The sequence below is a fragment of the Capsicum annuum genome, unplaced genomic scaffold (genome assembly GCF_002878395.1).
Source record: "Capsicum annuum cultivar UCD-10X-F1 unplaced genomic scaffold, UCD10Xv1.1 ctg2112, whole genome shotgun sequence".
In the NCBI taxonomy this organism is placed as follows: Eukaryota; Viridiplantae; Streptophyta; class Magnoliopsida; order Solanales; family Solanaceae; genus Capsicum; species Capsicum annuum.
The window spans coordinates 68,153-79,289 of NW_025827026.1; the positions used below are offsets into that span (position 1 = coordinate 68,153).

The window sequence follows — 11,137 nt, forward strand, 5'->3', positions numbered from 1 at the left end:
GGAAAGTTTAGCACAGTTATTCAGGAGTTTGGCATGATTCGTAGTGGAGCTGATAATTCAGTACTTTATCGCCATTCTGAATCAAATCTGTGTATTTATTTGGTGATTTATGTTGACGATATTGTTATCACCGGCAATGATCAAGATGGTATCACTAACTTAAAGCAACATCTCTTTCAACATTTCCAGACTAAAGATCTTGGCAGATTGAAATACTTTCTAGGTATTGAGATTGCTCAGTCCAACTCAGGTATTGTTATTTCTCAACGCAAACATGCTTTAGACATTCTTGAGGAAACAGGAATGATGGGATGCCAACCCATTGACACTCCTATGGATTCAAATACTAAACTTCTGCCAGGACAGCGGAGCCACTCAGTGATCCTGAAAGGTATAGGTGGTTGGTTGGAAAGTTGAATTGTCTCATAGTGACTAGACCTGACATCTCTTTTCGTGTGAGTATTGTAAGTCAGTTTATGACTTCCCACTGTGATAGTCATTGGGATGCAGTTATTCGGATTTAATGATATATAAAGTCATCTCCAGGTAAAGGACTACTCTTCGAGGATCGAGGCCATGAGCATATCATTGGATATACAGATCCTGATTGGGCACGATCACCCTCTGATAGACGTTCTACATCTGGATAGTGTTTTAGTAGGAGGAAATTTGGTGTCCTGAAAAAGTAAGAAACAAAGTGTGGTTGCTCGATCTAGTGTCGAAGCAGAACATCGAGCGATGGCTGCAGCAACTTGCGAGCTGGCTTGGATCAAGCAATTGCTGAGAGAAATAAAATATGGAGAAACTGATAAGATGGAACTTGTATGTGATAATCAGGCAGCCCTTCATATTGCATCTAATCCAGTGTTCCATGAGGACCAAGCATAAAGAGATTGATTGTCACTTTATCAGAATAGTTTCGGGAGATATTGTTACAAGATTTGTGAAGTCGAGTGATCAACTTGCAGATATATTCACCAAGTCCCTCACCAGTTGTAATACCCCGTACTTCAACCTAGCTTAAATTCATCCCAAGAGTGTTCAAGACTTGCTTTGTAGATGAATACACTTTTGTACATGTGGTATTTTAAAGATTCACTTTTTGTCATATGGGAAATCAAATAAGCTTTCCATCGATAACAAATTTGCCTAAATTGGACAACCGAGTAAGAAGTTATGCCTATTTTAAGTTCCAATTGTAAAACAGCACCATTTCAGTCAGTGGCACATCGCGCCAAACGCAAAAATGATAATTGTCAATTTCTAGTAATTCTCCGCAATGTCCCCGCATCGCGCCAAACTTCCAGGTTGCAAACAAAGTGGCAACGCGATAGCTCCGCATCGCGCCACCATGCAGTTTCCCAATTGTCCAAATTCTAATAAGGGTCCGCGATCCTAGCGCGTCGCGCCAGGGCCAAAAATCGCGACATCCAGTTTTCAGCATTAGTTTTAAATTTCTTTCAAGGGTATTTCAGTCTTTTTCCACGGCCCCTAGTCATTCTATAAACGGCATTAAACCCTAAAGAACCTATTAGCTCATTGTTTACTCAAATCTCTCAAGAAATAAATCGCCTCTCTTCAAGAACAAGAAACACTAGCCCCAAGTTTCAAAAGCAATCCCAAGAATCCCTCCGAGGGACTTCAAGAATTTCAAGAATCTATTTTTCTAGGTATGCGTGTGTTCATTCATGGACTCCTTTCGTCCATGAAGTCCAAGAACCCTATTTTAAAACTATATATTATAGTTGTAATGTTATGATTTGATTGTTGATCATGATTATGTGTTGAATAACACCAAGATAAAATCTTTATGGGTTTGTATGAACTTAGGATAGCATGTTCGTTGAAATATACGAACCTTGGGTGATTTGAGTTGTTAAATTCATGAATAAACCTATGCCCAAGGTGGTGCATGTAAGGTGTTTCATAAAATGCCTAGGATGATAGAATTCATGTTTTTGACTCAATAGTGAATAATTGACAAGTCCATGCTCTATGCTTTATGATTCCACATGAATTCCAAGTTATTGTTATGTGTTGTTATGATATGGAATGACCATGATATTGAAGCCATGCAAGTATATACATGTTGTATGCCTTCCCTTTCATGTATAAGATATTGAGAACCATGTGTAGTATGAAATCCTCTCATTATGATATTATGAATTGTGGACTCGATTCTTATGATAAAGTAAGTCATGATGTGTCAGTTTCCTTCCATCGAGTCCTAGGGTACTTTTTTTCGAAAAATATAGCTGTGTGCCTAGAGTCATGTCATGTTTTCACAATATCCTAAATCAAGCCATGATTCAGTAGAATTCAGTCAGTCATGTGACTCAGGAAACCTCATAATCTCAGTAAGTTATCAGATATCAGTAGTATTCCGTCAGTTAATGAAATTCCGTAAGCTCAGTCCATGTACAGTCAGTTAATCATGTTCAGTCTATTCAGATGGGAATAGAAATTAGCACCGAGCGAACCCAAGGATGGGAACACACACTGTCAGATGAGGGTGTGATTTTTAGAAATCATCCTTGTGTTCCAGAACTATGTAGCCAGCATAGGTTGAGACATCAACACTGTCAGATGAGGATTGATGAGGTGGATAAGCACTGTCAGATGAGGGGCCCACCGTTCTCCTTAGGGAACATTGTCAGATGAGGGTTACCCACAGTCTGTCTTTACCAGTGGCACGGTATCGACACCCTTCCAATCAGGGTACAGATTGGACCCCAGCTTAGCTAATGTAGCTTAGATGGGACATGTCGGTTAGATAACTACTTCCCAAAGTTTCAGTATCAGTCTCAATAAAAGAACTCAGATAGTTCTTCAGAATATCAAGACTGTCAAATACAGTCAACTCACATACAGTACGGAACTCAAATAGTTCCATCAGATTCAGGACTGTCAGATACAGTCACTCATGTTATTATGTATATCAGTTAGATCAGTCATAGTCTCGTATGCATGTATGCATTCTTACGATCATGCTAGTCAGTCAGTTATTATTGTTCATGCATATAAACCCCATGCATTTAGCCTACCTCACATGTATACTCAGTACATTCAGTAGTGCTGACGCATTCGCGCTATGGTGTTTTATTTTACGCCATAGGTTCAGAGGCATAAGTTCCAGTTCCAGATCAACAGCAGCAGTAGCATTCCAGTATCAGAGTTGCAGTGAGTCCTTTTTATTTGACAACGATATGATTTTATTTCATTTATTATTTCAGTTCAGATTTGCTAGACAGAGTTAGTTGGAGACATGTCCCATTCAACTCATATTTCAAATTATTCAGACAGTAAAGACTTTCAGATTGTATTATGATTAGCCATTATTTCAGTTTGTTTTGGTTCTGTGATACCACAATCACACATTCAGATGTAATGTTTTTATCACATTTGAACCTTATGGCCTTACAGCCTTTATTTTCGCATTTATATATATATGATATTATGCAGTGTTTAGGTACAGATATCAATCATGGATTAGCTTGTGGTCCTTCGGGGTCATGAGCACCGTGTAGTATTCTGGTTCAGCAAATCGGGGCGTTACACCAGTCCTCGTATTAATTACATTTGTAACAAGCTTGGTACATATGACTTGTATGCACCATCTTGAGGAAGAGTGTTAAAATATGAATTCTACTTAGAAAGGGATTGTAATGTAGTGTCCTATTAGGAATAGGATTGGTATATAGTGTCTATAAATAGGATCTCAATGTAATAATTTAGATACAACAATTCAATAATATTTTTCTCCTATATTTCTCACAATTAGATATAGGTTAATTGTTCTCATTGATCCGACCTATGTTGCTCGAACTCTTCAAAAATGTCTGTGGGTACGTGTCGGATTCTCTACTAGTAGTGTATTTCTGGAGAATCTGACACGGGTGCGGCATCAAGAGTGAAGAGTCCGTGCAACTTAGGATCCGACGACAAATGATAGAAGTAAATTGAAAATGCATGTTAGGAAATCCTTTGCAATGAATGATGTGCTTATGCAGGGAGATGAGTTGGAGAAGAAAGAAACTTAATAATAAAAATTTAATGTTAAAAGAAAATAAAAGAGCAAGAATATGTTCTGAATGATTTTTGACTTGGTTTTAGATCTGACCGAAACAGATGTATTAAGATGCATTAAGTGGCTAGATCTTACAACAAACAAATACACTAAATGGGGTGAAATCAGAGTGATTCAGATTCATACTTCCAATAACTGCAAAGAAATGAGGCCTTAGATAGAAGACAAAGAAACATATATTGCAGGATTCATGGTAAAGAACCCATGACTGTTCTATGATTCATGGTAAAGAACCCATATGACTGTTCTATGTCCAACCTTCAAGAAAAATAAAAACGTCGCCCTTATCCTGTTTTATAACAGTTAAAACACAATCCAGCAAAGCTAGTCTTAGTCTTACCTATCCAGGTTCAACAGCCAGGCTAGATCAGGATTGATAAATGTTCATGGGAATGAGACAGAACAACAATTTGTTTAATCACAGTTTTCTAGGGTGATTTATCTTGTAACTTGGAAAAAATATTTTTCCCCCTACTTGAATTTGAAGTAGCATTCTTGATTTATTAAACACTACATTCTGTTAGATTCAGAACAATTTCTAGTTTTCATGCTTAATGATATTTTTTTTTAATTGTGGGATCCATCTGTATGACTCGGTCACACAAAAATGTCAGAACGAGGAACTAAGAAAAAAGAAAATTAAAAACACAAGACGAGTACATACTGAGTCAGGAAAATAACCACTATAGTATTGACTTGAGAATCGGCAATGAATGTACGGGCACTTGCCTGCTATTCCAGTTAGGGTCACAGCAGAGCTGGGCAAACGAAATTAAGCTTGGGTTAGACGAGAAAGTACTGATCAACTGATCTACCAAGTCACCATCTTGACAATTTCTACTCGCAGCTGAAGCTCTCAAACGTGTCAAACCAAACACCTATATAAAAGCAAAGATAACTTGATTTAACAATTATACTTGACAAAGAAGAGTTGAAGTTTTGTAAATGAGAACCAACCTTGTGCATTGCTCGCGACAGCAGTGACTGACACCCCGCAGGATCATCGACATAGGAACATGCACCAACCTTTCTCTTGACATAGAGAATACCAGAACTAAGTGCATCACCCTTGTCCCCTGAGCTCCATGGTTTTTCTGTAAAAGAGTTGCAGATAATATTAAACAAGAAAAGTTTTTAGACTCAATGTCCAACTAGATGAAGTGAAAACCAATGTCAACTTTACCCTCAGGAATGTGATTGATGACTTGAGACCAGTATCGAGGACCGCAGACACGAACAGCCTTCAACTATAATGCCCAATGGGAAAAAATTTGCCTTCACCTTAAGTTTCAGGTGTCCAATAATCTTAAATTACAGCATAATTTGCTTGTACAGAAGACCAGGACTTACAACAGCACGTTCTGGAAGAATGCATGGGGTAACCTCGTAAAAACTCGTTTCTGCATATTGTTCTGTCTCTTGAACAGTAACTTCTAATGGACAATAGACAGGTAAACCACTGTCCACATCAACTGTCTGAACACAGCGAGCTTCTGTTGCAAGAACATACAAATGCCGAAAAGCCTGTACTGATGCAAATTTGAATTACACAAGTATTTGCTGATAAATCACCGAAAATGGAATGGAAAGAAGAAAATACAAATTAAAATGATAGTATAAGATGTTTATTTAGAATATCAACCAAAATCAAAGACATCTTATGAGATCAAAGAATGAAAGATCAACACAGTACCATAAAGGAGATTCCACAAACAGGGAAAAGGAAATAGTCAACAACAGGACAATTTGAAAAAGGGAAACCAATATAAAACAACAACAATATACCCAGTGTATTCCCACAAAGTGGGGTCTGGGGAGGGTAAAGTTTATCAGTCCATATCACTACCTTAGATAAAAACAGGGAAACCAATATGTTGAATAATTTCAATTTCGGCATAACTAGCATCAATTAAATCCAGAAAGGCGAGTTTCAAGATAAGTGAACTTCAAATTAGTGTAAGGGTGGCAACGGACCGGAGTTTTTTTCGTTCCGGTTCGGTTCCGGCAAAACTCTTCGGTAACGCAACGGTACCGGTTGCAAGCGGTATCCAACGATCCGGAACCGGTGCGGAGCAAATTAATTTTCCGGTAATTCCGGTTCCGGCACCGACCGGACTGTTTTGACCGTTTGCAATTTTTATTTTTTAATTGTCTGGCGAATGACAACGGCTCTTTTGGGAGGGAATTTTAGCCGGAGGGGGGGGGGGGGGGGGGGGGGGGGGGTAACAACGGCTATTTTGTGCGCCCCCACCCCCTTAATTTCCACTATAAATACTCTTTTATATCTATTCATTTTTCTCACAAATATTTTCAATTTCTCATACTCTCACTTAATATTCTCATACTCTCTCTTAACATTTATAGTTATTGTATTAGTTAAAGTTGAAGATTTTTTAAGGATATTACAAGCTTTAATTACCACCTTTTAATTCCGACATTTGGTATACGTCTGTTTTTACGCAGACGTTCGTTCCAACTTTAATCCCTTTTTATTTACTTTAATATCTATATTTGTTTATTTACATTAATTTTTTTATTTATAATATTTATATTGTTTGCTTTAATATTTTAATTATATTTAAATTTAAATTTAATTATAGATGCCCACAAAAATAGTACTGCTAAAAAAATAATCTTTGGTAAGGTTTGTCGTAGAAATAAAAAAATAGTGCTACTACTAGTTCAAAACTGCCTAGATTTAGTGAAACTTCTTTATCACACCCTAATGGTTTCGATGTTGGTACCGGTATGGAATTAGACCATGAGACCCTAAGTAGGCTTTATGATAATTTTTGAGGAAGACTTACCAGAAGAAGATGATATAGAAGAACAAAAGTTAGGTGATACCCCTACCCCTACTAGTCCAGTTATGGAATTACCGGAAGACGGCGAAGAACTTCCCCCTTTATCGGAATTTACTAGGGGCAAAGGTACCAAACGTCCTAAAAGGTCTTTAGTTTGGAAATTTATGGAGCATGAGAAAGTAAAAATACTGCTACTTGCAACAAATGCCAGAAAGTTATGAAACATTTGACCGGGGGAAAGAATGGCGGGATAGGGTTGCTAACTACGCATTCGAGGAGACGTAACAAAGAATTTATTCGTCTAGAAAATGCGGCTAAGGCAAAAAAAGGTGGTACACCATTGACGTAAGAATCTGTAGGAGGTAATATGGTTCAAACGCATTTAGACATGTTTAACCCGGCTGACCCAAGTTCATCATCGACATATAGTGAAGATGTAGATAGAGAAGAACTTGCGAAAATGGTTGTTGTTATTGGTTTGTCTTTTAGTTTTCTTTCGCATCCTAGTTTTATTCATTATATTCGAGTATATAATCCCTCTTTTAAAATTTTTTCACGAAATATAATTAAAAATGATATTTTTAAATTTCAAGCTAAACATTGTCATTCTCTTCGTTGTTTATTTAGTAAATTTGATGGTAGAATATCAATTACTTCTAATATAGGTCGTAGTGTTCTTGCTAATGATTATTTTACTGTCACGGCTCATTGGATTGATCACCATTGGAACATCAAAATAAAAAATTATTGCTTATAAATATGTTAACGAGTCGAAAACCGATAGTTTTATAACTGGTACAATAGCGGATAGATTGAAATATTTTAGATTTGTTGATAAAACTATGGCATGCACATTAGATAATGACTTTAATAATTTGAAAGCTGTTGATTTTTCAAAAACTAGACTGTGTCCTATGGATTAAGATCATTTTGATGTTAGATGTACAGCACATATTTTAAATTTGATAGTACATGATGGTGTTGAGATGTTTGGAAATGGTTGTTGTAAAGTTCGAATTGCTTGTAATTATATTTAAAAAAAAAAATCTAAAATGCATGCTTTTAAATTTCAATGTGGAAAATGTGATATTCCAAATAGAAAAGCTCCAAAAGAAGTTCCAACTAGATGGAATTCTATTGTATCAAATGCTTGAAGTTGCTCTTGTATATCATGAACCTATACAGTTAGTTTATAATGTTCATAATTCGAATCCTGATTTAAGGTTAGGTGAAGATGATTGGATTGAAGTAGAAGAACTTTGTAAATTTTTGAAAATTTTTTATCAAGCTACAAACACAGTATCTGCTCAATATACTCCAACCATTTCTTCTGTTTTAGTAATTATTACTGCTATTTCTAAAGTACATGCTGAATATAAAAAAATTTATCCTTACAAAGAGGCAATTGAAGCTTCCCACTTGGTGCAAACAATTTCTGAGGGTCATCGGACTGGGTGAAACCCTGAATTACCCGTGGTGCACTTGCGGGAAACTCCCTGTGCAACCCCGGGATTAGTCGGGACTCGAAGAGTCTCGGACACCCGGTGCAAGTAAAAAAAAAAGAGGCAATTGAAGCTATGGTTGATTAATTTAAAAAATATTTTTTTCCTATTCCACAAATTTATTCGACTGCTACTTTATTCAACCCATTTTACAAAGAACATGGCGTAATGATGATGGTTCAAAAATTTTACAATAATTTAGAAATTAGACCTCTTGAAAAGCCATCAGTTGAAACTTATTGTACTAACATAGTACCTAAAGCTAGGAATTTATTTAACTTGTATCAAGTTATGGAACAAAATATTGCGTCAGTCGAACCTCCTACTTATAGACGTAGATATGATGATTTAGATGACGAGATGGGTGAAGATCTTGGTCTTCAATGTTGTAGATGTAATGATTTTCATTCGTATATTTCTCAGGATAGGGAAAGTACTAGAGATGCAAATGGAGAACAACAACTTTTAGCATGGTAGAAGACCAATACCAGGCAATTTCCAAAACTTTCAAAGGTAGTTCGAGATGTGCTAGCAACTGAGCAACTCAAGCTTCTTAAATTGCTTCGAAGCAAGCTTTTAGCGTAGGAAAATTTATGATTGGAGATCATCGATATTCGTTAGCGAAGGTATTATCAGTTTGCCTTTCTTTTTCCCCTCATTTATATAGCTCTGACAGGGTCAATGATTGTATCTCTCATTTCAACTATTTGTCCACGGTAAAATTTACCACATTGCTAATAAGTACTCCTACATTTGGCAGATTTACAGAAATCCCATGAGAAAAGTTGACTAGCAAGTGTCAACTACTGGACTACTTCCAATGCTAAGTGACATCCAAATATTCCCAATATCTACTCCATAACCATAAAAAATTAAAAGCAAAAGGTCTCTCACACACAGTCGCTTAGTGTTTAACTTCAAAATCAAGTTCCTTTTACAGCTCTTGATATGAAATATCCCATTTACCTTTGTCTTTTTCTCAATAAAAGAATACCATTATGCACAGCACATCAAATGGACCAGATCTATATATTTCATGTCAGTGAAACAAAATTTTGGACGGACAAAGACAGGCAGTAGCAAAAGACCCAATTGAACTTGATGAAGAGTTCTATCTCATATATTGGTTTTTTGGTACACTACAAACCAGTGTTTTAAAAGGCGGAGGCCCAAAGCGAGGGTTAAGGTCCAGAAATAGGGCGTAAGCCCCATGGAACTCTAATTTTTTACTATTTTGTAAGTTTTTAAAAAACATAAAAATACAAAGATGAATATCGTAGAAAATTATTAATAGTTTGCAAAAAATTTAGTTTAGAAGAAATTACAACAAATGGTAAACATAGTAACATATGTATAATCTATATTAAAGTTTAAACATAGAATTTAAACAAATAACAGAGTTACGTATATCAAATTTTTTAGCATCAATCTATCAGAAGAATTAAAATAAGATTTTATTTAATATTTCTTCATACAGAGATATATTTTATACTTAATTTATTTATAATGGCTGACAACTTTTTCATTTATCTTGTAATTTCTTATAGAGTATAACTTACATCATCAATATTTTCTAAGAGATATGAATGAGTTCAGACATAATTCAAATAAACCAGCCAAAAATCTAAAAAAACGTACGATGCAAAATTATTAAAGATATTTTGAGTACATAGAAAAAAAGTTGAAAAAGACTTTTTTGAAAAAAAAAAAAAAAATACATTGATGATGCATGTGTTATGTTGAGATGAGCACCGTCCGGCGTTTTAACTTTGGAATTGAATGTCTAAGTAACATATTTGCAGTAATCCCCCTAACAGTCCTTACAGAAAAATGCAAAAGGAAAAGAGCGGCTTTGAAATCCTTAATAACTCATCTTCTTCCCAAAATTTTCATTGAATCGTTCAAAACCCAGACGCAGAGTAACTACGAAGGTCCTTAAACTTCTAAAAACCAAGGAGACAAGGCCATCACAATTTGAAACCATTGTTGCCCACTCGCTCTCTTTGCTTTATGAGAATGAAATGAAAGAAAACTAAAACATAAATTTTAGAGTACTCTTTTGGATTAACATCAGGTATTTCACTTGTTTTCTTTATACTTAATTCATGTTTGTGGCAAGGAACAAATCTTCTTGCGAAGTCTGGACGGATTTGTTCAAAACTTTCGGGTGTGCATCTCTCTAGTGAGGCACAAGGTATGCCTGGTATTAAACCCGAGTATCCACCCTATGCAAATACGCCCCCCCCCCCCCCCAAACAACACGCGCACGCGCCCAAGGGCAATTGCCCATCACCTTACCTCACCTCAATACATGCTCCAGAAAGCGCCTTGCCAATGCCATTAAAAACTCTGCTACAAACTTGAGTTATATTTTCCTCTACTAAAGTATTCACTTTTGCATTCATTTACCTGAAGGTGGCACCGATTGTCATTAGGTCCAGTCGGCAATCGCGGATATAGTGTTATTAGTAAAGCAGCAATAGAACTTTTGCTAGTCGAAAAAGTCTGCATTCCACCTCCAATAAACAAGAAACCAATAGCTAAGCTTACCTGAAACAGTTTTCAAAACAATCATGAGAAAGATGATTATAGAAGAAAATAAATGTTGAATCCACAATATGTTCAATTGGTCTTACTACAAGTTTGATGATTTATAATGGCTCCAAGTAAAGATATTATCGTAACCTTAGATACTAAATACTCCCTCAGTCCCAAATTACCCGTCCCATATTGAGATGGCATAT

At 36.1% G+C, this 11,137-nt stretch overlaps 1 protein-coding gene across 1 annotated transcript in view; it reads right to left on the bottom strand.

Annotated features, from left to right (window-relative positions):
* LOC124890629 (anaphase-promoting complex subunit 1-like) overlaps positions 1–11,137 on the bottom strand; it is a gene marked incomplete at its 5' end in the record, with an annotated part of 64,616 nt that overhangs the window by 25,554 nt on the left and 27,925 nt on the right. Inside the window, 5 exon segments of the mRNA XM_047402423.1 lie at positions 4,817–4,965; positions 5,045–5,181; positions 5,271–5,334; positions 5,438–5,611; positions 10,803–10,943. Of these exon segments, the coding sequence (XP_047258379.1) occupies positions 4,817–4,965; positions 5,045–5,181; positions 5,271–5,334; positions 5,438–5,611; positions 10,803–10,943 (665 nt within the window).